Source organism: Thalassophryne amazonica, chromosome 13, assembly GCF_902500255.1.
Source record: "Thalassophryne amazonica chromosome 13, fThaAma1.1, whole genome shotgun sequence".
Taxonomy (NCBI): domain Eukaryota; kingdom Metazoa; phylum Chordata; class Actinopteri; order Batrachoidiformes; family Batrachoididae; genus Thalassophryne; species Thalassophryne amazonica.
Genome location: NC_047115.1, coordinates 84,106,669 through 84,128,930, shown reverse-complemented (window position 1 = coordinate 84,128,930; position 22,262 = coordinate 84,106,669). Strand labels below are relative to the sequence as shown.

At 42.3% G+C, this 22,262-nt stretch overlaps 1 protein-coding gene across 7 annotated transcripts in view; it reads left to right on the top strand.

Annotated features, from left to right (window-relative positions):
• Window positions 1-22,262, top strand: part of klc1b (kinesin light chain 1b) — a 101,708-nt gene that overhangs the window by 59,452 nt on the left and 19,994 nt on the right. The window contains exon 15 of one of the 7 annotated variants that reach the window (XM_034185248.1): window positions 15,736-15,898. The exons of 5 other annotated variants lie outside the window; for them this stretch is intronic. In XM_034185248.1, the coding sequence (XP_034041139.1) occupies window positions 15,736-15,741 (6 nt within the window). In that variant the 3' untranslated portion in view covers window positions 15,742-15,898. Of the gene's footprint in view, window positions 1-15,735; window positions 15,899-22,262 lie in introns of those variants that run through there. One more of the 7 variants, XM_034185249.1, reaches the window with a different exon arrangement.

Below are 22,262 nucleotides of genomic sequence, written 5' to 3'. Positions count from 1 at the left end.
ATGTAACCTGTGGATTATTGGCCTGTGGTAGCATTACATTACAGGTGTCTGTGTGTTGGCCATAGGAACACAAATTAAAATTGCACTCAAAAGAGATGCAGGTCCACCTGTAGCATCATTGGAGACACCTTACAGTTTTCAGCTGTTGTAATAATTGAGTGAGACTTTGTTTTCCTCACAAACCAAATTTGACTTGTTCAACTCCAGAGATCCTGAAATGTTTTGCTTTATTTTCTGGTTTTCTAAACCAGAAAATTGAAAAAGTAAAATAAAACTACTGTGATTGTGCATCTTCTCAGACAAATCATTGCCATTCATTCAATGTTTCAAACCTCCATTTCAAACTAAAGTGATTTAAGAAGTATAAATTCATTTTTACTTATTTTAATACATTTTGATAACATTAGATAACTGTGAATGTTCTTCACACCAAGAGCAACTAGTTCATTTACGAACTTGTCTCTGTTGCAATTTTCCAACTGAATCAGAAGCTCAAAGCAATTCACAGTGATGCCTCACATTCATGCACTCTCACACAATGATGTAAGCTTGCTGCCATGCAAGGAGCTCATCTGCACACCAGGAGTAAATTGGGGATTAAGGACCTTTCCCAAGAGGTCGTTCATGATTTTCCAGTCTGACAGTGATTTGAACCGAGGATCTTTTGGCCTCATATCTCAGTGTTTATCAGCCGCTACTGCTGTCAGATATTCTTTTAGGATGATAAATATTCAATTTAATGCAAACACTGATTTAATTGTTTTGTTTTTTTGTTTTTTTTACATATTAGACCACATTCCTGTATTCAGCTTCTGTCTTTCACTCACAACCAGGTGACCAAAATCATTGGCTGATTTGTAGTTAAATTTCTGTCAAAGGAAATTTTCATGTATTTTTTTATTTTTTTTAATTTTTTTTTGGTGTTAGCACTTTTAGCAGCAATCGGTAACTCGATGACCTTAGGTCCACTTAATCCAGGATTACTGAGGAAATGAGATGGTCATAATTGTTTTTAATGAGCTGTCTCAGAGAAAATTATACAGAAAAAGACAAGTTGGGTTGTTGAGAAGTTTTGAAATGATCCACTTTTGGCCATGCTTACCGCCTCTACATTGAAATATAGAGTAAAAAAGCAGATTTTTGAAAGTGAATGTTCTCAATTCTCGACGCCCGTATTGCTATTCCCTGGGTACCAGAATTTAGGAAGTATATTTTTCTAAATGTTTTTAGTGTCTGTAGCATGGCATACAGTGGGGCCAAAAATATTTAGTTAGCCCCTGATTGTGCAAGTTCTCCTACTTAGAAAGATGAGAGAGGTCTGTAATTTTCATCATAGGTACATTTCAACTATGAGAGACAAAATGAGAAAAAAAAATCCAGGAAATCTCATTGTAGTATTTTTAAAGAATTTATTTGTAAATTATGGTGGAAAATAAGTATTTGGTCACCCACAAACAAGCAAGATTTCCGGCTCTCACAGACCTGTAACTTCTTCTTTAAGAAACTCTTCTGTCCTGTTCTGACCTGTATTAATGGCACCTGTTTGAACTTATCTGTATAAAAGACATCTATCCACAGCCTCAAACAGTCAGACTCCAAACTCAACCATGGCCAAGACCAAAGAGCTGTCAAAGGACACCGGGAAGAAAATTGTAGATGTGCACCAGGCTGGGAAGAGTGAATCTACAATAGTCAAGCAGGTTGGTGTGAATAAATCAACTGTGGGAGCAATTGTAAGAAAATGGAAGCCATACAAGACCATTGATAATCTCCCTCGATTTGGGGCTCCACGCAAGATCTCATCTCATGGGGTCAAAATGATCATGATAACGGTGAACAAAAATCCCAGAATTACACAGAGGGACCTGATGAATGACCTGCAGAGAGCTGGGACCAAAGTAACAAAGGCTAAACACTATGCACAGAGTGACTCAAATCCTGCAGTGCCAGGCGTGTCCCCCTGCTTAAGCCAGTATGTGTCCAGGCCCGTCTGAAGTTTGCCAGAGACCATATGGATGATCCAGAAGAGGAATGGGAGAATATCATGTTGTCAGATGAAACCAAATTAGAACTTTTTGGTAAAAATTCAACTCGTCGTGTTTGGAGGAAGAAGAATGCTGAGTTGCATCCCAAGAACACCATATCTACTGTGAAGCATGGGGGGTGGAAACATCATGCTTTGGGGATGTTTTTCTGCAAAGGGGACAGGACGACTGATCCGTGTTAAGGGAAGAATAAACGTGGCCATGTATCATGAGATTTTAAGCCAAAATCTCCTTCCATCAGTGACAGCATTGAAGATGCAACATGGCTGGGTCTTCCAGCATGACAGTGATCCAAAACACACTGCTCAGGCAAAAAAGGAGTGGCTCCGTTAAAAAGCATTTCAAGGTCCTGGAGTGGCCAAGCCAGTCTCCAGAACTCAACCCCATAGAAAATTTGTGGAGGGAGTTGAAAGTCCATGTTGACCAGCGACAGCCCCAAAACATCACTGCTCGAGAGGAGATCTGCATGGAGGAATGGGCCAAAATACCAGCTACAGTGTGTGCAAACCTGGTGAAGACTTACAGGAAATGTTTGACCGCTGTCATTGCCAACAAAGATTATGTTACAAAGTATTGAGTTGAATTTTTGTTATTGACCAAATACTTTTTTTCCACCATAATTTACAAATAAATTCTTTAAAAATCCTACAATGTGATTTCCTGGATTTTTTTTTCTCATTTTGTCTCTCACAGTTGAAGTGTACCTATGATGAAAATTACAGACCTCTCTCATTTTTCTAAGTAGGAGAACTTGCACAATCAGGGACTGACTAAATACTTTTTGGCCCCACTGCATTGCAGTGTAAATTAGCAGAGTGACCTTTTCTGAGGGAATGTCAAATTCCATAGTTACTGTCTTTAATGAGCTGTCTCAGAGGATATTAATGCAGGGGTGGCTGGATGTCTGACTCCGATTTTGATGAAATTTTCACCATATACCTTTCAAGTAGATCGATTAGGAATGGCAAAGTCAGTTTTTCCATCAGGAAAAAATTTTACTTGAATTTGGGTCAGTTCAAAATTTGATGTCAAAAAGGCCTCAGATTGTGTTTCATTAAAAATATTGTAAAAATGGCCAACTTTGACATACTGGTTCTCAATTCTTGACGGGTAAATAGAAAAAATGAGTGTGATTCCTGATACGGAGTGCCAGTGACCTTCAAAAACCACTGTTCGTTTCGTGGCATATTTCCTTCTATTTCTGTATGACACTTTTTGAATCCACTTTCAGGGCCAAATCTGGGTGAGTGGGAAATTTGAAATTTCTCATAAATCAGACAATTTTTGTTATGTGTCGGACGCGGGCGGAGGACCGACCAGCGTTTGAAGAACCCAGTATAAAATAAGCAGAGCACGGTACAAAGGATAACAGAATTTAATAACATAACAGTGAGTGCTACAATATAACAAATGAGTGCGCGGTCTGGCGTGGTGGAATAGCGGTGCGCTCCCAGCAGCACAAACTGTCCGGAGCCAGAACAGTTCGGACCCAAGGACCCCGCCAACACCCCCCAGGTGGCCGCGACCAACCGAGTCTGTGAAAGAAGAAACCATCATGTGAGTCCACCACTCCACACACAGAGAGACCACTCAAAGGTGTACACAAACAGCAAACACTTCCTGGCTTAATCACCAATCAGTTTCCCACCCTGCAGGCATGGAACACCCAGTTCAATTCTCCACTGCAGTGGAAGCTGATTAAACGACTAACATAACAGCTCAATATAATAAGGTGTGAGGGACACCACATTTACTGACTGTACTCATGTTAGTCACAAAACCTAAAGTACCTCAGGAAGTGTGCTGACGAGCGTGAGACCTCACCCCCTCCTCTTTCACAGACCATGGCGTCAAACCTGGTACGGTCTCTGCATCCATGATGATGAGATGGCTCTCTAGACGACGATCTCACCCATCTGGTCACAAGGTCGAGTCTCTGGCAAATACACACTGTGTACTCCAGACTTAAATGCAACCATGCCCCAATCCATAAAGATGCACCACAACTGTGAGTCCTGACGAGCTGCACATGACCAGCCTCAGGTGATCAGGGTGAGGTCCTGATAGCTCAGCCACACAGCCACTCAGTCCTGAACGCAAGCCACCTGGAAGGAAAAACAAAAGACAGAGAACAGAAGACAGAAACAAAAGGCAGCCAGGCACCCCCAGCCATACAACAGCACCCCACCCTCACGGGAAGCCTCCCGGCGACCACACAAACCTGGCACAGGAAAAACACCCCCCTCCAGGGACCATGGCTGGAAACAGTATCTGCATTCATCTTCCAACTGAATCTTCATTTAACAGAACTGTTGACGTCATCTCCTCTGACTGCATCTTTGCCTTTGTTTCTGTCATTCAATTTGCACAGGTGTGGCCAGGAGTTCTTAAACCTGTGCGGTCAGCCTTTGTCCAACCTTGTTTAAAGTCTGTGTAGTCAAAAACAAAAAAGACAAACACAAACAACCAAACCACCCCCCCCCCCCTCCCCAGAGGGCCGTCCCATCAAACCCCGGGAAGAGGAGAAAAGAAAAACACAACCCAAACTTAAGCTTGCAAACAAAAGAAAAACACTAACACCCCCCCGGACAACATGTAGGGACCAACACCCCCCAGAGGACATCCCGCCAGCTCCAGGAGTAATAACCACAGCCGAGGTCCCTCTGGGATCCAAAGTCACCCACGGGGACTCCCAGCGCCTCCCAGAGGACCGTTCCATCAAACCCCAGGAGACGCCCCCCCTCATGACTAACGGACCCAGCCCCGGCCGTCTATGGCTAGATGGACCCACAGCCCTTTCCCCCCAGAGGACACCACAGTCACACCCTGAGGGCGGAAACTGGGGGGAAAAACAAAAGAAAAAAAAACATACAAACAAAACAACCCCAACCCCACCCCCTCGGCGCAGTGGAAACTGGAAGTATGTCCAGTGTCACCAACCACGACTATACCCCAGAAGTCAACCGGGAGGAGTGGAACAGCGGTAATGGCAGACGGCACAAAACGGCGCCACCCCTCCGACTTCCAAACCAGCCACCAGCTGCGGGTATATTCCACTGCCCCAAACCTCAGCTACGCCGATGGCAGATGGCTCAAAGGCGCGCTGAAGCCGGAGGTGGAACAGGGAATCAACAAAAAAAAAAACAACACCCCGAACCCCCCCCCTCCCCCTCCCGGGTGCAGAGGTTACCTGGGAAATGCCCAGCATAACCAAACTGCACCACTCCAGCAACGCCGACAACCTACGGCTCACACGGCTGGAGCCAGAGGAGAAGAGAGGGCACAACAAAAAAAAAAAAAAAAAAAGAAAAAACAACCCAATTACCCCCCCCCATCACCCCCCCAGAGGACTGTCCCATCAAACCCTGGGAGGTGAAACCAAAAGAAATAAAAAGAAAGACTAACAGACTAACATAAAGTTACTTGGGTCCTTTCTATGCTCCAGACAGCCTGCATGGTCACGACCCCAGAACACTAATAGTGTAGAAAATCCCACACAAAAACCAACTCAAAAAACACCCACAAAAAATGAACCAACACAAAACTAATAAGTGACTTATACCGTCAAGCTCAAACAAATGGAACACACCTGTTCCACCTTAAGAGCTATGACGGTAATGTGACTCAGTCACCAACAGGGGGAGCCAAAGTGCTAAAAATAAAAAACCCCTTTGGTAACCGAGAAAACAACTCAGGCTGCTTTCCCTGTGCGCAGCTATGTGTAACACACAACCAAAATGTGCTTCAACTAAATTACGCCGGAGCTGACACAACAGACGCAGTAGCTATCTTCACCCGGGGAAACGGGGCTACAACTGTAACACAGGAAGCACAGCGACCCGTGCCACAGAACTCCGCCGTGCGCGTTCACCCATTACAGACACACTCATGCAGCTCCCGTTTTACCTCTTATCCGGTCGAAGTGTGACGCGAAGCCGTCGCTAGTCACACTCCACCACAACCCACGGATAAGGCAACAACACAGGAACACGGCTGCAAGAGAGCTCAGATCAGTATTCAATAATGGGTTCTCCGACACGCACCATCCAGGCGGAGAGCACCCGCAACTGATCCGGATAACTTCTGAACGTCTGCTGCCGCCTTCCCGGCACAGTACCGTCTCTGCTACCGCTGGGTCCGTGATGTATGGCCAGAGACTACTGTTATGTGTCGGACGCGGGCGGAGGACCGACCAGCGTTTGAAGAACCCAGTATAAAATAAGCAGAGCACGGTACAAAGGATAACAGAATTTAATAACATAACAGTGAGTGCTACAATATAACAAATGAATGCGCGGTCTGGCATGGTGGAATAGCGGTGCGCTCCCAGCAGCACAAACGGTCCGGAGCCAGAACAGTTCGGACCCAAGGACCCCGCCGACACCCCCCAGGTGGCCGCGACCCACCGAGTCTGTGAAAGAAGAAACCATCATGTGAGTCCACCACTCCACACACAGAGAGACCACTCAAAGGTGTACACAAACAGCAAACACTTCCTGGCTTAATCACCAATCAGCTTCCCACCCTGCAGGCATGGAACACCCAGTTCAATTCTCCACTGCAGTGGAAGCTGATTAAATGACTAACATAACAGCTCAATATAATAAGGTGTGAGGGACACCACATTTACTGACTGTACTCATGTTAGTCACAAAACCTAAAGTACCTCAGGAAGTGTGCTGACGAGCGTGAGACCTCACCCCCTCCTCTTTCACAGACCATGGCGTCAAACCTGGTACGGTCTCTGCATCCATGATGATGAGATGGCTCTCTAGACGACGATCTCACCCGTCTGGTCACAAGGTCGAGTCTCTGGCAAATACACACTGTGTACTCCAGACTTAAATGCAACCATGCCCCAATCCATAAAGATGCACCACAGCTGTGAGTCCTGACGAGCTGCACATGACCAGCCTCAGGTGATCAGGGTGAGGTCCTGATAGCTCAGCCACACAGCCACTCAGTCCTGAACGCAAGCCACCTGGAAGGAAAAACAAAAGACAGAGAACAGAAGACAGAAACAAAAGGCAGCCAGGCACCCCCAGCCATACAACAATTTTTTGCTTATTTCAGCAAATAAGATGTGCTTTCCTATGTTTTCCAGTACGCAGAATCGATTTATATGGCTATGTTGGTGATTAGAGGTTGATGACATTGATAAAGGTCAAGGTCATTTTCAAATTTTACAATTTTTCACATATCTTTTGTGCTTGACAGGACATTTTAGCACCTGAAATGATAAAATTTTGTTTGTGGCTACATCAATTGATAGTATCTTTGCATTCCGTGAGGTTATCAATCAATCAATCAATCAATTTTTTTTTTATATAGCGCCAAATCACAACAAACAGCTGCCCCAAGGCGCTCCATATTGCAAGGCAAGGCCATACAACAATTATGTAAAACCCCAACGGTCAAAACGACCCCCTGTGAGCAAGCACTTGGCTACAGTGGGAAGGAAAAACTCCCTTTTAACAGGAAGAAACCTCCAGCAGAACCAGGCTCAGGGAGGGGCAGTCTTCTGCTGGGACTGGTTGGGGCTGAGGGAGAGAACCAGGAAAAAGACATGCTGTGGAGGGGAGCAGAGATCGATCACTAATGATTAAATGCAGAGTGATGCATACAGAGCAAAAAGAGAAAGAAACAGTGCATCATAGGAACCCCCCAGCAGTCTACGTCTATAGCAGCATAACTAAGGGATGGTTTAGGGTCACCTGATCCAGCCCTAACTATAAGCTTTAGCAAAAAGGAAAGTTTTAAGCCTAATCTTAAAAGTAGAGAGGGTGTCTGTCTCCCTGATCTGAATTGGGAGCTGGTTCCACAGGAGAGGAGCCTGAAAGCTGAAGGCTCTGCCTCCCATTCTACTCTTACAAACCCTAGGAACTACAAGTAAGCCTGCAGTGTGAGAGCGAAGCGCTCTATTGGGGTGATATGGTACTACTATGAGGTCCCTAAGATAAGATGGGACCTGATTATTCAAAACCTTATAAGTAAGAAGAAGAATTTTAAATTCTATTCTAGAATTAACAGGAAGCCAATGAAGAGAGGCCAATATGGGTGAGATATGCTCTCTCCTTCTAGTCCCCGTCAGTACTCTAGCTGCAGCATTTTGAATTAACTGAAGGCTTTTTAGGGAACTTTTAGGACAACCTGATAATAATGAATTACAATAGTCCAGCCTAGAGGAAATAAATGCATGAATTAGTTTTTCAGCATCACTCTGAGACAAGACCTTTCTGATTTTAGAGATATTGCGTAAATGCAAAAAAGCAGTCCTACATATTTGTTTAATATGCGCTTTGAATGACATATCCTGATCAAAAATGACTCCAAGATTTCTCACAGTATTACTAGAGGTCAGGGTAATGCCATCCAGAGTAAGGATCTGGTTAGACACCATGTTTCTAAGATTGTGGGGCCAAGTACAATAACTTCAGTTTTATCTGAGTTTAAAAGCAGGAAATTAGAGGTCATCCATGTCTTTATGTCTGTAAGACAATCCTGCAGTTTAGCTAATTGGTGTGTGTCCTCTGGCTTCATGGATAGATAAAGCTGGGTATCATCTGCGTAACAATGAAAATTTAAGCAATACCGTCTAATAATACTGCCTAAGGGAAGCATGTATAAAGTAAATAAAATTGGTCCTAGCACAGAACCTTGTGGAACTCCATAATTAACTTTAGTCTGTGAAGAAGATTCCCCATTTACATGAACAAATTGTAATCTATTAAACAAATATGATTCAAACCACCGCAGCGCAGTGCCTTTAATACCTATGGCATGCTCTAATCTCTGTAATAAAATTTTATGGTCAACAGTATCAAAAGCAGCACTGAGGTCTAACAGAACAAGCACAGAGATGAGTCCACTGTCCGAGGCCATAAGAAGATCATTTGTAACCTTCACTAATGCTGTTTCTGTACTATGATGAATTCTAAAACCTGACTGAAACTCTTCAAATAGACATTCCTCTGCAGATGATCAGTTAGCTGTTTTACAACTACCCTTTCAAGAATTTTTGAGAGAAAAGGAAGGTTGGAGATTGGCCTATAATTAGCTAAGATAGCTGGGTCAAGTGATGGCTTTTTAAGTAATGGTTTAATTACTGCCACCTTAAAAGCCTGTGGTACATAGCCAACTAACAAAGATAGATTAATCATATTTAAGATCGAAGCATTAAATAATGGTAGGGCTTCCTTGAGCAGCCTGGTAGGAATGGGGTCTAATAGACATGTTGATGGTTTGGATGAAGTAACTAATGAAAATAACTCAGACAGAACAATCGGAGAGAAAGAGTCTAACCAAATACCGGCATCACTGAAAGCAGCCAAAGATAATGATAAGTCTTTGGGATGGTTATGAGTAATTTTTTCTCTAATAGTTAAAATTTTGTTAGCAAAGAAAGTCATGAAGTCATTACTAGTTAAAGTTAATGGAATATTCAGCTCAATAGAGCTCTGACTCTTTGTCAGCCTGGCTACAGTGCTGAAAAGAAACCTGGGGTTGTTCTTATTTTCTTCAATTAGTGATGAGTAGAAAGATGTCCTAGCTTTACGGAGGGCTTTTTTATAGAGCAACAGACTCTTTTTCCAGGCTAAGTGAAGATCTTCTAAATTAGTGAGACGCCATTTCCTCTCCAACTTACGGGTTATCTGCTTTAAGCTACGAGTTTGTGAGTTATACCACGGAGTCAGACACTTCTGATTTAAAGCTCTCTTTTTCAGAGGAGCTACAGCATCCAAAGTTGTCTTCAATGAGGATGTAAAACTATTGACGAGATACTCTATCTCCCTTACAGAGTTTAGGTAGCTACTCTGCACTGTGTTGGTATATGGCATTAGAGAACATAAAGAAGGAATCATATCCTTAAACCTAGTTACAGCGCTTTCTGAAAGACTTCTAGTGTAATGAAACTTATTCCCCTCTGCTGGGTAGTCCATCAGAGTAAATGTAAATGTTATTAAGAAATGATCAGACAGAAGGGAGTTTTCAGGGAATACTGTTAAGTCTTCTATTTCCATACCATAAGTCAGAACAAGATCTAAGATATGATTAAAGTGGTGGGTGGACTCATTTACTTTTTGAGCAAAGCCAATAGAGTCTAATAATAGATTAAATGCAGTGTTGAGGCTGTCATTCTCAGCATCTGAGTGGATGTTAAAATCGCCCACTATAATTATCTTATCTGAGCTAAGCACTAAGTCAGACAAAAGGTCTGAAAATTCACAGAGAAACTCACAGTAACGACCAGGTGGACGATAGATAATAACAAATAAAACTGGTTTTTGGGACTTCCAATTTGGATGGACAAGACTAAGAGACAAGCTTTCAAATGAATTAAAGCTCTGTCTGGGTTATTGATTAATTAATAAGCTGGAATGGAAGATTGCTGCTAATCCTCCGCCCCGGCCCGTGCTACGAGCATTCTGACAGTTAGTGTGACTCGGGGGTGTTGACTCATTAAAACTAACATATTCATCCTGCTGTAACCAGGTTTCTGTTAGGCAGAATAAATCAATATGTTGATCAATTATTATATCATTTACCAACAGGGACTTAGAAGAGAGAGACCTAATGTTTAATAGACCACATTTAACTGTTTTAGTCTGTGGTGCAGTTGAAGGTGCTATATTATTTTTTCTTTTTGAATTTTTATGCTTAAATAGATTTTTGCTGGTTATTGGTGGTCTGGGAGCAGGCACCGTCTCTACGGGGATGGGGTAATGAGGGGATGGCAGGGGGAGAGAAGCTGCAGAGAGGTGTGTAAGACTACAACTCTGCTTCCTGGTCCCAACCCTGGATAGTCACAGTTTGGAGGATTTAAGAAAATTGGCCAGATTTCTAGAAATGAGAGCTGCTCCATCCAAAGTGGGATGGATGCCGTCTCTCCTAACAAGACCAGGTTTTCCCCAGAAGCTTTGCCAATTATCTATGAAGCCCACCTCATTTTTTGGACACCACTCAGACAGCCAGCAATTCAAGGAGAACATGCGGCTAAACATGTCACTCCCGGTCCGATTGGGGAGGGGCCCAGAGAAAACTACAGAGTCCGACATTGTTTTTGCAAAGTTACACACCGATTTAATGTTAATTTTAGTGACCTCCGATTGGTGTAACCGAGTGTCATTACTGCCGACGTGAATTACAATCTTACCAAATTTACGCTTAGCCTTAGCCAGCAGTTTCAAATTTCCTTCAATGTCGCCTGCTCTGGCCCCCGGAAGACAATTGACTATGGTTGCTGGTGTCGCTAACTTCACATTTCTCAAAACAGAGTCGCCAATAACCAGAGTTTGATCCTCGGCGGGTGTGTCGTCGAGTGGGGAAAAACGGTTAGAGATGTGAACGGGTTGACGGTGTACACGGGGCTTCTGTTTAGGGCTACGCTTCCTCCTCTAACGGCGGCTAAGCTACCTTGGTCCGCACCGACTACAGGGGCCTGGCTAGCTGTAGAATTTTCCACGGTGCGGAGCCGAGTCTCCAATTCGCCCAGCCTGGCCTCCAAAGCTACGAATAAGCTACACTTATTACAAGTACCGTTACTGCTAAAGGAGGCCGAGGAATAACTAAACATTTCACACCCAGAGCAGAAAAGTGCGGGAGAGACAGGAGAAGCCGCCATGCTAAATTGGCTAAGAGCTAGTAGCTACGCTAACCTAGCGGATTCCTAAAAACACGCAAAGTGAATAATGTGTAAATAATTTAGAGGTGATTCAGCAGAAGGAGTGCTTTAGTTAAGGCACCAGACAGGCCATGAAGCAGTACAGGTAACGCTCGGCAACAGTGCTAAAAAATAAAATAAAAATCCACCAGACAGGCTGTGGAGCAGCACAGGTAACGCACGGCAACAGTGCTAAAAAAATAAAATAAAATAAAAATCCACCAGACAGGATGTGGAGCAGCACAGGTAACACACGGCAACGGTGCTAAAAAATAAAATAAAAATCCACCAAACAGGCCATGGAGCGGCACAGGTAACGCACAGCAACAGTGCTAAAAAAGAAAATAAAAATCCACCAGACAGGCCATGGAGCAGCACAAGTAACGCACGGCAACAGTGCTAAAAAATAAAATAAAATAAAAATCCACCAGACACGCTGTGGAGCAGCACAGGTAACGCACGGCAACAGTGCTAAAAAATAAAATAAAAACGAAAGCGTTAGCAAGCTAGTTAGCTTGCTAAAAAAAATTGATATGGCCAAAAAAGTGCTCCGTCGGAGACGTTTCGACCGTTAGAGGTCTTCTTCAGGCATTGGAGCACGGTGAAAAAGTCTTGAAAAAGACTGTTAGTTCAGAGTCCAAAGCAGCAGGTAGCAGTCTCTGTGTAAACAGTTCGGCGTTCGGTGCGGAAAGACACAGGAAGTCGGTCGGAAGTAGGTTATCAAATCAAGCATTCTAAACGCAGAAGTTGGTGAAGAACTTGTTCAATTTTTTATACCAGTATGCATTTACCATAAGATATGTCACGTGTAATCAGAATACCGCAGTGTTATCTGAGACCAAGACCTTGTATCTGGGGGTTTGTCTGAATTTGTGCTTTGTGATGAGTATTTCTAATTTTGAAATGTCAGGGCCATTGAATTTACAGTGAGAATTCTTGAGATGTATAGCTCGGTAAAAATTGAAGAAATCATTATTCATGAGTTGACTTTGCTCAAGAAGTTGACAAAATTTTGGACTGAGAGGTCACGTTGTTCTTGTCTTGTTCATATGACCATATTTGTGTGTGGCTTAGACAACCATTTCATTGTACATAGCGCCAATAGCTATCTATCAAAAACAGAAAGGGAGATATATCAGTACAAATACAATTTCTAATTAATTTGCAATCTTTGGTTTCATAGATATATGTCATTACCTTGGTAAGCTGACACAAAATGTATACTAGCTTTATCAGTTTTAAAAGAAAAATTATCCTTGCACAATACTAGTTACATATAATAGGACACTGTGAATGTAAACTTGTACTTTTACATTTTTTGAGTTTGTACACTTTGCATATAATGGTATGAGTGTAGAAAATATAAAGAAAAAGCATAGCACACTCAAAATATTGATGTCTAGCCGCTGTTTTATTTCATAATAATTACGTTTCGGCTAAAAGGCCTTCGTCAGATAGCAGCTTCCGTTGGAACTCGTGGTCCAACGGAAGCACATCTTATTTGCTGAAATAAGCATAAAATTGACTGATTTATGAGAAATTTCAAATTTCCTGCTCACCCAAATTTGGCCCTGAAAGTGCTCACCTATAGAATTCAAAAAGTGTCAATTACAGAAATATAAGGAAATATACCACAGAACAAACAGTGGTTTTTGAAAGTCATTGGCACCCCGTATGAGGAATCACACTCACTGTTTCCATCTACCTGTCGAGAATTGAGAACCAATATGTCAGAGTTGGGCATTTTAACTATATTTGTAATGTAACACAGTCTGAGGCCATGACATCAAATTTTGAACTGACCAAAATTCAAGTAAAATTTGCCTGATGGAAAAACTAACTTTGCCATTCCTTACCAATCTACTTGAAGGGTATATAGTGAAAATTTCATCAAAATCGGAGCCGGTCATCCAGCCACCCCTGCATGATTTTCCTCTGAGACAGCTCATTAACTACATCCAAGCCACCCATTAAGAAAATCACCCAGTCCCTCCCAAAATGATTTAATAAACACCTGAACAAAGCTTAGGCCGTTAGCTGTTAGTGCAGTAACTCTGAGATGGAGGCATGTTATGGCTTCATTCGTCCCATTCAGGGTCTCCCCCATGTGCCAACTCTTTACTGTTATATGGATTAACAGGGATGTGGGCATAGTAAGAATTGCTAATATCAGGACATCCAGAGCAGCAGGTTTTGAGCTTCAGAATGATTCTATAGAGAACATATGGATGACATCGCACAGTGTTTGACCCGTGTATATTCTTTGTTTCTAAGGACCAGTTTGTATCTCTGTTCTTACCGGTACTTTGAATAGCAAGGAGGAGGTGGCCCTGGTCACACCCTCCTGGGCGGGGGGGGAGGGAGGGGGGGGACGACCTGTATATTCACTCCACAGTGTCTCCACAGATATATAGAATTGACGAACATAAAACGCCATCCATATTTATGTGCAGACAGTGTATTAAAACACATTTATGACTCAGTCAGAGTGTAACTTAACTGAAGCATTTTTGCGTAATTCCTTGTTGATGTCACAGAGGTGACGGTGAGGTGATGACTGCACACCGTGAAGCTTGTCTGTTATCATATTTACGCCGATTAATTATAAAGAGCCTATATAAATCGCATGATGTGTCTCATGTTTCTTTGTATTTACCTTGCTGCTGTTTGCTAAATGCTTCATTGTGGTTTTCTTTGTCCTGTCTGTGTGTCACTAATCTTCTTTATTGATAACTCTTGCCATGACAACCAATCAGCCTGTCAATCAGATTCCCTTTCTTCACTCATTGGATTGTACTCTCCCTCTTGACCTGCCGGTCAGCACAGTAAGGTTTGGGTGGGGGTTTAGCGTGTGCAGACATAATGATGGTTCTCCATGATGGTATTTGAGGTAGAGTTTAGGAACGGCTGAAGCTAGTTTTGAAGAAACAGTACGTCATTAACAATTTCCTGACACAAGAATTTCATGATGCCATCATACAAACAAGAGTTCTCCAAAAACAGAAGACTTCAGAAACAAGAGCAGCACCCTTTAGAGCGTACAGCTCCACAGTGGCACCCCCGCCCCCAACAGGTTTGGATATTTATCTGAAATAAAGTTGGTAAACAAAAGACTGTTATGTATATTAGGTTTGGATTTATTAGAAATTGGTCAATGTTAAAAAAGGAAGTAATTTTAATTTCTCACTTAATCCGTGTTTATACTGAGCTTGAAAGAGAAACTCGTTCTCCGTGGTGCTGACAAAGACCTCCATGCTGAGGCCATTATTATTAATGATGTGGCTTCCTACTCTGGTTGCTGACTTTAGGACTATCTGAGTCTGAGTCGTAATGCTTGCAGATGTCCCGTGTCTGCAGTGCTCCGTCACTGGCTCCGTGCAGTGTGCCAGGTCCAGGTTGGGCGAGAAACCAGCTGACTCACAGTGACTGCAGCCAAACTGTAGATATGGAATATACGTATACAAATAATAAATGTATGGAACCAAATTGCACGGTAAATGTAACAAATAATCCATGTCATGTGACATACAAAGCACCAATCAAATAACAAAGAGCCACTCAGCCATTATATAATATACAAATAATGAATGTTTATGAGTTTAATGGTACAGATGTTTCATGAGGTCAAAGATGGAATCATCGTCTATTAGCAAAACCAACTCCGCGATGTTTAGCTAAACACCACCCCTACTAGTTTGTGCGTGGGTGGGGTTCACGGCGTGCAGTGGTCCAAAACGTATCGAACCAAATTTGCACGGTATATGGGACGAATAGTCTATGTCATGTGACATACAAAGCACCAATCAATTGACAAGGATCCACTCAGCGGTTATAAGTGCTGAAGTTGGAAATCCAATAAACCAAAATTCACATCAATCAAAGATTAGGATCAGGGTTACATTAGACTGTGACCTTTTTGTCTCTTGCTTTTCCCCATTACTACTTTTCCTGAGTAGAACTCCTGATCCAGAGCTGGGAATCTTACCAAGTGTGCCATTTGTCTTTTTGTCTGTCTTTCTCTCTTATCAGGCTTAAGCCATCAAGATTATTCCTCCATCCTTCTCTCCTTCCCAACACAGTAGCAAAGGATGTGTGTTGTCGTTCCCTCTGGCCTTCTCTGTCCAATCAGCAACTCCTCTACTGTTCCCGGTGCCCCCGGCAGAAACCCACAAAGCCCCTCCTGGTTGTCACCTGCTGGGACGTTTGGTTTTTTTTCTGCTCTTCCCTTCTGATGTTGTTCCACTCTTTCTCTGTCTGTCCTTTGCTCTCACTAACCCTGTTGTTCACCAGATCTGAAATCATTACTTCAGCACTTTCGCTGTCTTGACAGCTCAGTAAGCGTCATCAAAATGACACAGTGTGTAAGAAAGAATTTGCACACTTCACTTTTCAACACCATTTGTTATTTGTCATTGGTGTGTATGAGGGGTGGATCGATACATTGGCTCCACGATACGATACACCTGTCCTGATTTGATACGTATCACAATGCATAATTTCATTGTTATCCACACTAACTGTGTAGAAAGTAATCCGTGGTGAATGTTTAAGTTTAAAGAAACAAATTATTCAGAAGTATAAATTAATCCTTGTTGCTGTCTGTTTACTGTTTACATATTTTAAAAATAATGCAATGCTAAAATTGCCTCGGCCGTATGAGCATTGTGTTCTGTATAATTTGCAGTTGTTTAAGTAATAGGTTCCAAAAACTGAGTTTGCAGCTTGCAACCAGACTGTGATGTCACAGTGCAGCTCTACTCTGATTGGCTGTCACCCCCGCCACTCAAAAACTAACGTCTGCTAAATGTCTCTTAAGTCACTTCAGGGGTATTATTAGGTTCTAAAAACAGAATTTTTAGTTTTAGAAGTGTTTATTTCTTGCTCACTTTTACATAATATATGACAAAGAGGTTATATTGACACACAAATGAAACAGTTTTGCTACCAACTTGTGACATCACGACACTAACGTCTGCTAAATGTTTAGTAAATCCTTCCAGAGATGCTATTAGGTTACAGACAGCAAAAAAGTGTTTATTTCTTGCTAGCTTTTACATAATATATGAAAAAGGTGTTATTTCTAGCCAAAAACAAAGCACCTAGCGATACCAGTAAGTGACATCACCACACTCGCGCGCTAACGTCTGAGAGATCATGCAGTAAAATTAGGTACAGAATGTGACATTTTAATGTCTTAAAATACCTCTTAAAATAGGTCAAGGTTAGCCATCTATGAACATGTCCAAGGTCTGTGTCCCAAGCATGTTCCCTGTGAATTTGAAGACTGCGGCAGTAGCAGAACTGGACTTATGCTGTACACAGACAGACGGATGGACCAGCAGACAGACAGACAGATGGACGGACACTAGGTCTTCGCAATACCTGATGGCCATATGTTGGTCTTGGGTAAAAATGATTTGTGAGTCTTCTCCAAGTGATAGGCATTTTTCCACGTAGTAGTTGACTTTTCATGATATCACAATAGTTATTCCAAATAACAATACAATTTGATACATGCTCCATGATTTGTTTATCACAATACTCAATGTGTCGTTCCACCCCTAGTGCTTAGTAGATTATTTAGTTAGGTAGATTGGAAGTGTAATCTAAAAGAATTGTTTAAAGGTTTGGTAGTCTCCTCTGGCAGCAGTGTGGGCTCAGGACTGCCCCCTGTCGTTAGGGTATCTTTAGATGATTAAACATCACAACAAATTAGAGCTCAGATCAGATGACCTGAGTCCTGTGTTTCATGTTTTCAATGATGCCTACAATGTTTTCAAATGGTACTGTAAAGTTAACACATTAAGTGTCTATCCAGTTGATGAGAAGGGAGCATCTCCATTTTTGGTGTAATAAATATGAATTTTTGTATGTTTTTGTTTACATTTTGCATAAATGCTTTTGATTCTCCTGTAGCTGTTTTGGCAGCAGTACTGACACAATGACAGTTACTTGTGTAAGAACACAAACGTGGAGTCCGACACCAGTTATGTTCCCAGATCCCAGCAAGCCGTTGTTGCCATGGTAATTTATATTCATGCTGCTTTTACTGGTTTCAGTGTCCTTGGTGTGGTGGAGCAGCCACACAGATGTACACAGTAGCTTGTGTTTAAAAAGGGAAATGGCACCACTGACGTGTGTCTTAAAGCTAGCACGATGTCTGAGACTAACGAGGGCGTCTAGCGCAGGTGTGTTCACTGAAGAGGTCACGGCTGTACAATGATGATGGACGTGGATATCTAGACCCGCCTTTGTCTTATTGTGTAGGAGTTGTGTTACTCTCTAGTGGATTCCACAGTAGATGTATTTCGTGTTTGTGTGTAGTGGTGGTACACTCTTTGAACACAAAGCTTACATTAATGGAGTGTGTTACCTTTTTTTACACAGTTGTTTGCAAATCAATATTGTCACTTTGGTGAGTCATATACGTATTGTGACACCAGAAGTACAGTGCAACATGACGCGCTAGTGCAAGTTGTTCAGCTAACTGTGATGTAACACCTTGAAAGTGTAACTGTAGGATGTATTTGTAGGTTTGACAGTTGGATTAATCACGCAGCTTTCATGATGCTACATGCCTCATCCTCATTCCTCCCGTCAAAACCTCTGATGCACCTCTGAGCAACAGACTCAACAATCACACAGTTACGATAATGTTGTGTATAGTGAATGCTTATTTATTGACTTGTCCATTCTTGACATATATAGTGGAAGTAATATAAATGCTAAGGTCTATATGCACTTAGTATGTAGAACTGCATTATATTTACCATCCTGCATTGTGAAGATTATTGGGTCGATGCTTGTTGCTGTTCTCAAATAAAGTTTTTCATTGGTGACGTTTGTGGTTTCTCTGCATCAGATCATCAGTGGAAACAAACTCTGTTAGTGCACATTCATATGTAGTGGAGCCAAGGTGTGAAACAAACACATTACAGTTCCTTGCAAAAGTATCAGGCCCCTTGGTATTTCACGCATTTTAATTTGTTTATGCCATTTCAAATACAAATCTAAATCAGGCTTCTCAGTATAACAATTTCTAAAATTACCTTCCTCAAACTCAAAGCAAATCTCTACAATTCAACATAAATTAATTAGAACTACAAAAGTCAAAATGATGAGTTGCATAAGTAATAGAACGCTTTGGTATAATACCTGTAAATAATCAGTTTTATTGCCAGTTTTCTTCAGACAAGTCAGAGGATGGATACATGAACATTCCCAAGACACTGAATATGTATTGGACTTTATTTACTTCAATTACAAATCAATACAAACAGTATGATTATATTAAGTAGAACTTTATTAATCCTTTGAGAAGACTCCCTCAGGGAAGTTGGGGTTCCAACAGCATTATATAGTAGCACACAGGGTAAGAAGCACACAGAGTATCAAAAGTAAAAACAATTGGCAAAATATCAATACCAGAAATACTGCTCGCTACTGGCTAAAAATAGTTTCTCTCCTTCCGGTCCCCTGTCTTCCTGTTACTCCTCCTCCCCCTGAGTGAGGAGTTGTACAGTCTGATGGTCTGAGGGACAAAGGAGTTTTCAGTCTGTTGGTCCTGCACTTGGGAAGGAGCAGTCTGTGATTGAAGAGGCTCCTCTGGTTGATGATGACGGTGTGCAGAGGGTGACTGGCATCGTCCATAATGTCCAGCAATTTGTCCAGTGTTCTCTGCCACCATCACCAGAGAGTCCAGCTTCATGCAAACCACAGAGCCAGCCCACCTGATCAGTTTGTCCAGCCTATATGTGTCCTCCTTGGATGTGCTGCCGCCCCCCCCCCCCCCCCCCCCCCCCCCCCCCCCCCAGCAAAGCACGGTGTAAAAGAGGACGCTGGCTACTACGGACTGGTAGAACATCCACAGGAGTTTCCGGCAGATGTTAAATGGCGGTTGGTGTTGGATTGTCCAGTCCAGTTTGCTGTCCAGCCACAGCCCGAGGTACTTGTAGGAATCCACAGCCTCCACCTCAGCTCCCTCGATCACAACTGGTCATGGTCTTGGCACTCTACAGTATATCTGCTTGTAGCAACAGTTCTCAAGTGACTGTGCAAGAAGGAAAAGAGTGAGGAAAGCCACCAAGACACCCAGACAACCCAGAAGAAGTTATAGATTCATGTGGCTGTGATTGGATAAATTGTGCACAGTGCTTGTTTTGTATTTTGCATCACCAGTTGTGCAGCTTCTTGATGAAGTGGTATAGAGGAGGATTTTCTTAAAAAGAAGACCTGAAAGTTTAGCTACAAATTGCCAGAAGGTACATCTGAGATGCAAGCCAAGATTTGATGTTTTGGTGAAAGAAAATCTTTGTCCGCTCTACTGTGAAGCTGTAAGAGTGGTGATACAAAATGCAAAATTTTCACTGTGCACAATTTCTCCAATCACAGCCACATAAGCCTATAACTTCTTCTGGGTGTCTTTCTTCACTCTCCTCCTCCTTGTACAGTCACTCAGTTTAAGAGAACTGTCAACTCCACACAGATTTACCATAGAATGTCATACTGTTTGTATTTCTTTGAAATTGATGTAAATAAAATAGAAGACGCATTCAGTGACTTGGAAATGTTCATGTATCCATCCCCTGACTTGCCTGAAGAAAACTGGCAATAAAACTGATTATTTACAGGTATTATACCAAAGTGTTCCATTACTTATACAACCCATCATTTTAAATTAATTTATCTCATATTTTAGACATTTGCTTTGAGTTTGAGTTTAAGAAAGGTAATTTTAGAAATTTTTATATTGAGAAGCCTGATTTACTTTTTGTATTTGAAATGGTATAAACAAAATGCGTGAAATACCAAGGGGCAGAATACTTGTTTTGTAAGGCAGTGTATAACTCTAACTTTCCCCTGCTGGACATGAAGCTCAAGCCTGTTTTTGAATGTTTAATCGCCTGCTCATCCTGAGGAATGTGCACGTGGCTGGTGAGTGTTTAAAACATATAACCTTAAATCTAAGAATGAGCGGATGGATGTTTGTGACTGTAACACACTGAGGAACGGGGACAAATTCACACACGTTTTTTTCCCATAAGTTCTGACTGGCAGTAGAAATATAAATACCAGTCATAACTATATCATGCAGTATGCAATTTTTTAGTTCCATTTCAAGGATATGTAGTATTTGAGCAAAGCATTTGTGAGACAACTCTCTCAACCAGTTGTTTGAATATTCAAATTTCCATGTTCTTTTGGACTGAGTCGCGAACTAAATTTTTCTGACATCTGAAAGTATGATGGAAACCTTAAAATATTTTAAATACAGCAGTTCACAGTGAATCTCATAGATAGATAGATAGATAGATCTCTTTATTGTCATTATGCTTACACGTAACGAAATTTCTTTCAGAAGCTCTGTGTCAAAAAAAGGAAAAACAGATAAACAAATATATACAATGGATGTATAAATAAAAAGTAAATACAAATGCAATACACAATTAGCATTGGGCGTTGGCAAAAAAGTAGTGTAAAGTGCTGCACCGTGCCTCTGAGGGGTGGGGGGAAAACGACGTGTGTGTGGGTGTGTGTACAGGGGGCAAGGAGCTTAACTGACTCCAGAAAAAAATGACGTATGTGTGTGTATGCAGTGGTATGGGGGTGCTTGGTGACTACAGGAAAATGATGTGTGGGAATGTGTGTGACTACGCACGGGGGGAAATGGATTTCACAGCTCTGGGGAAAAAGCTGTCTCTCAGTCTTGTGGTCTGTGTTCTTATGCTCCTGTATGTTTCCCCGATGGAAGCAGTACAAACAGTCTATTGCCTGGATGAGTGGGATCCGTTGCAATATGCCGAGCCTTCCTCTGGATCCAGCCAGCATATATTGAATCCATATCCGGGAGAGGACCTCCCACAATGCCCTGAGCTGTCCTCACCACCCAGGCCAAATTCTTCCTGTCCTGTGCCGTACAGCTCCCATACCACACTGTGGCACTCTGGGAAAGGATGCTCTCTATTATAGCCCTATAAACGTTTGTGAGCAGCCGAGAGGAAAGTCCAGTCCATTTCAGTTTCCTGAGGAAAAAAGTATTTGTTGGGCTTTCTTCACCAGGCAAGATGTGTGCAGAGACCAGGTCAGGTTGGATGTGATGTGGATGCTCGGGAATCTAATGCTGTCCACTTGCTCTACTGCCTCCCCATGGATAAAGAGAGGATCATGTTTTGTCTTTCTCAGCCTCCTGTAGTCCACAATGACCTCCATGGTCTTACAGATGTTCAGAACCAAGTTACTGGCTGAACAGCATCCTGTCAGATGCTGGATCTCCTCTCTGTAGTGAGCCTCATCATTGTTCGATATGAGGCCCACCACTGTGGTATCATCCGCAAACATGAGGACCAAGTTAGAGGAATAGATGGATGAGCAGTCATGGGTAAAGAGGGTGAAAAGAGCTGGGCTGAGCACACAGCCCTGCGGTGTACCAGTGTTCAGAACCAGTGTGGATGATGTACAGTCCCCTATTCAAACCAGCTGAGGCCTGTTGATCCAGTAGCGACTCAGACAGACCGAGGTTGTGAAGCTTCAGCACCAGCTTGTCTGGACTAACTATA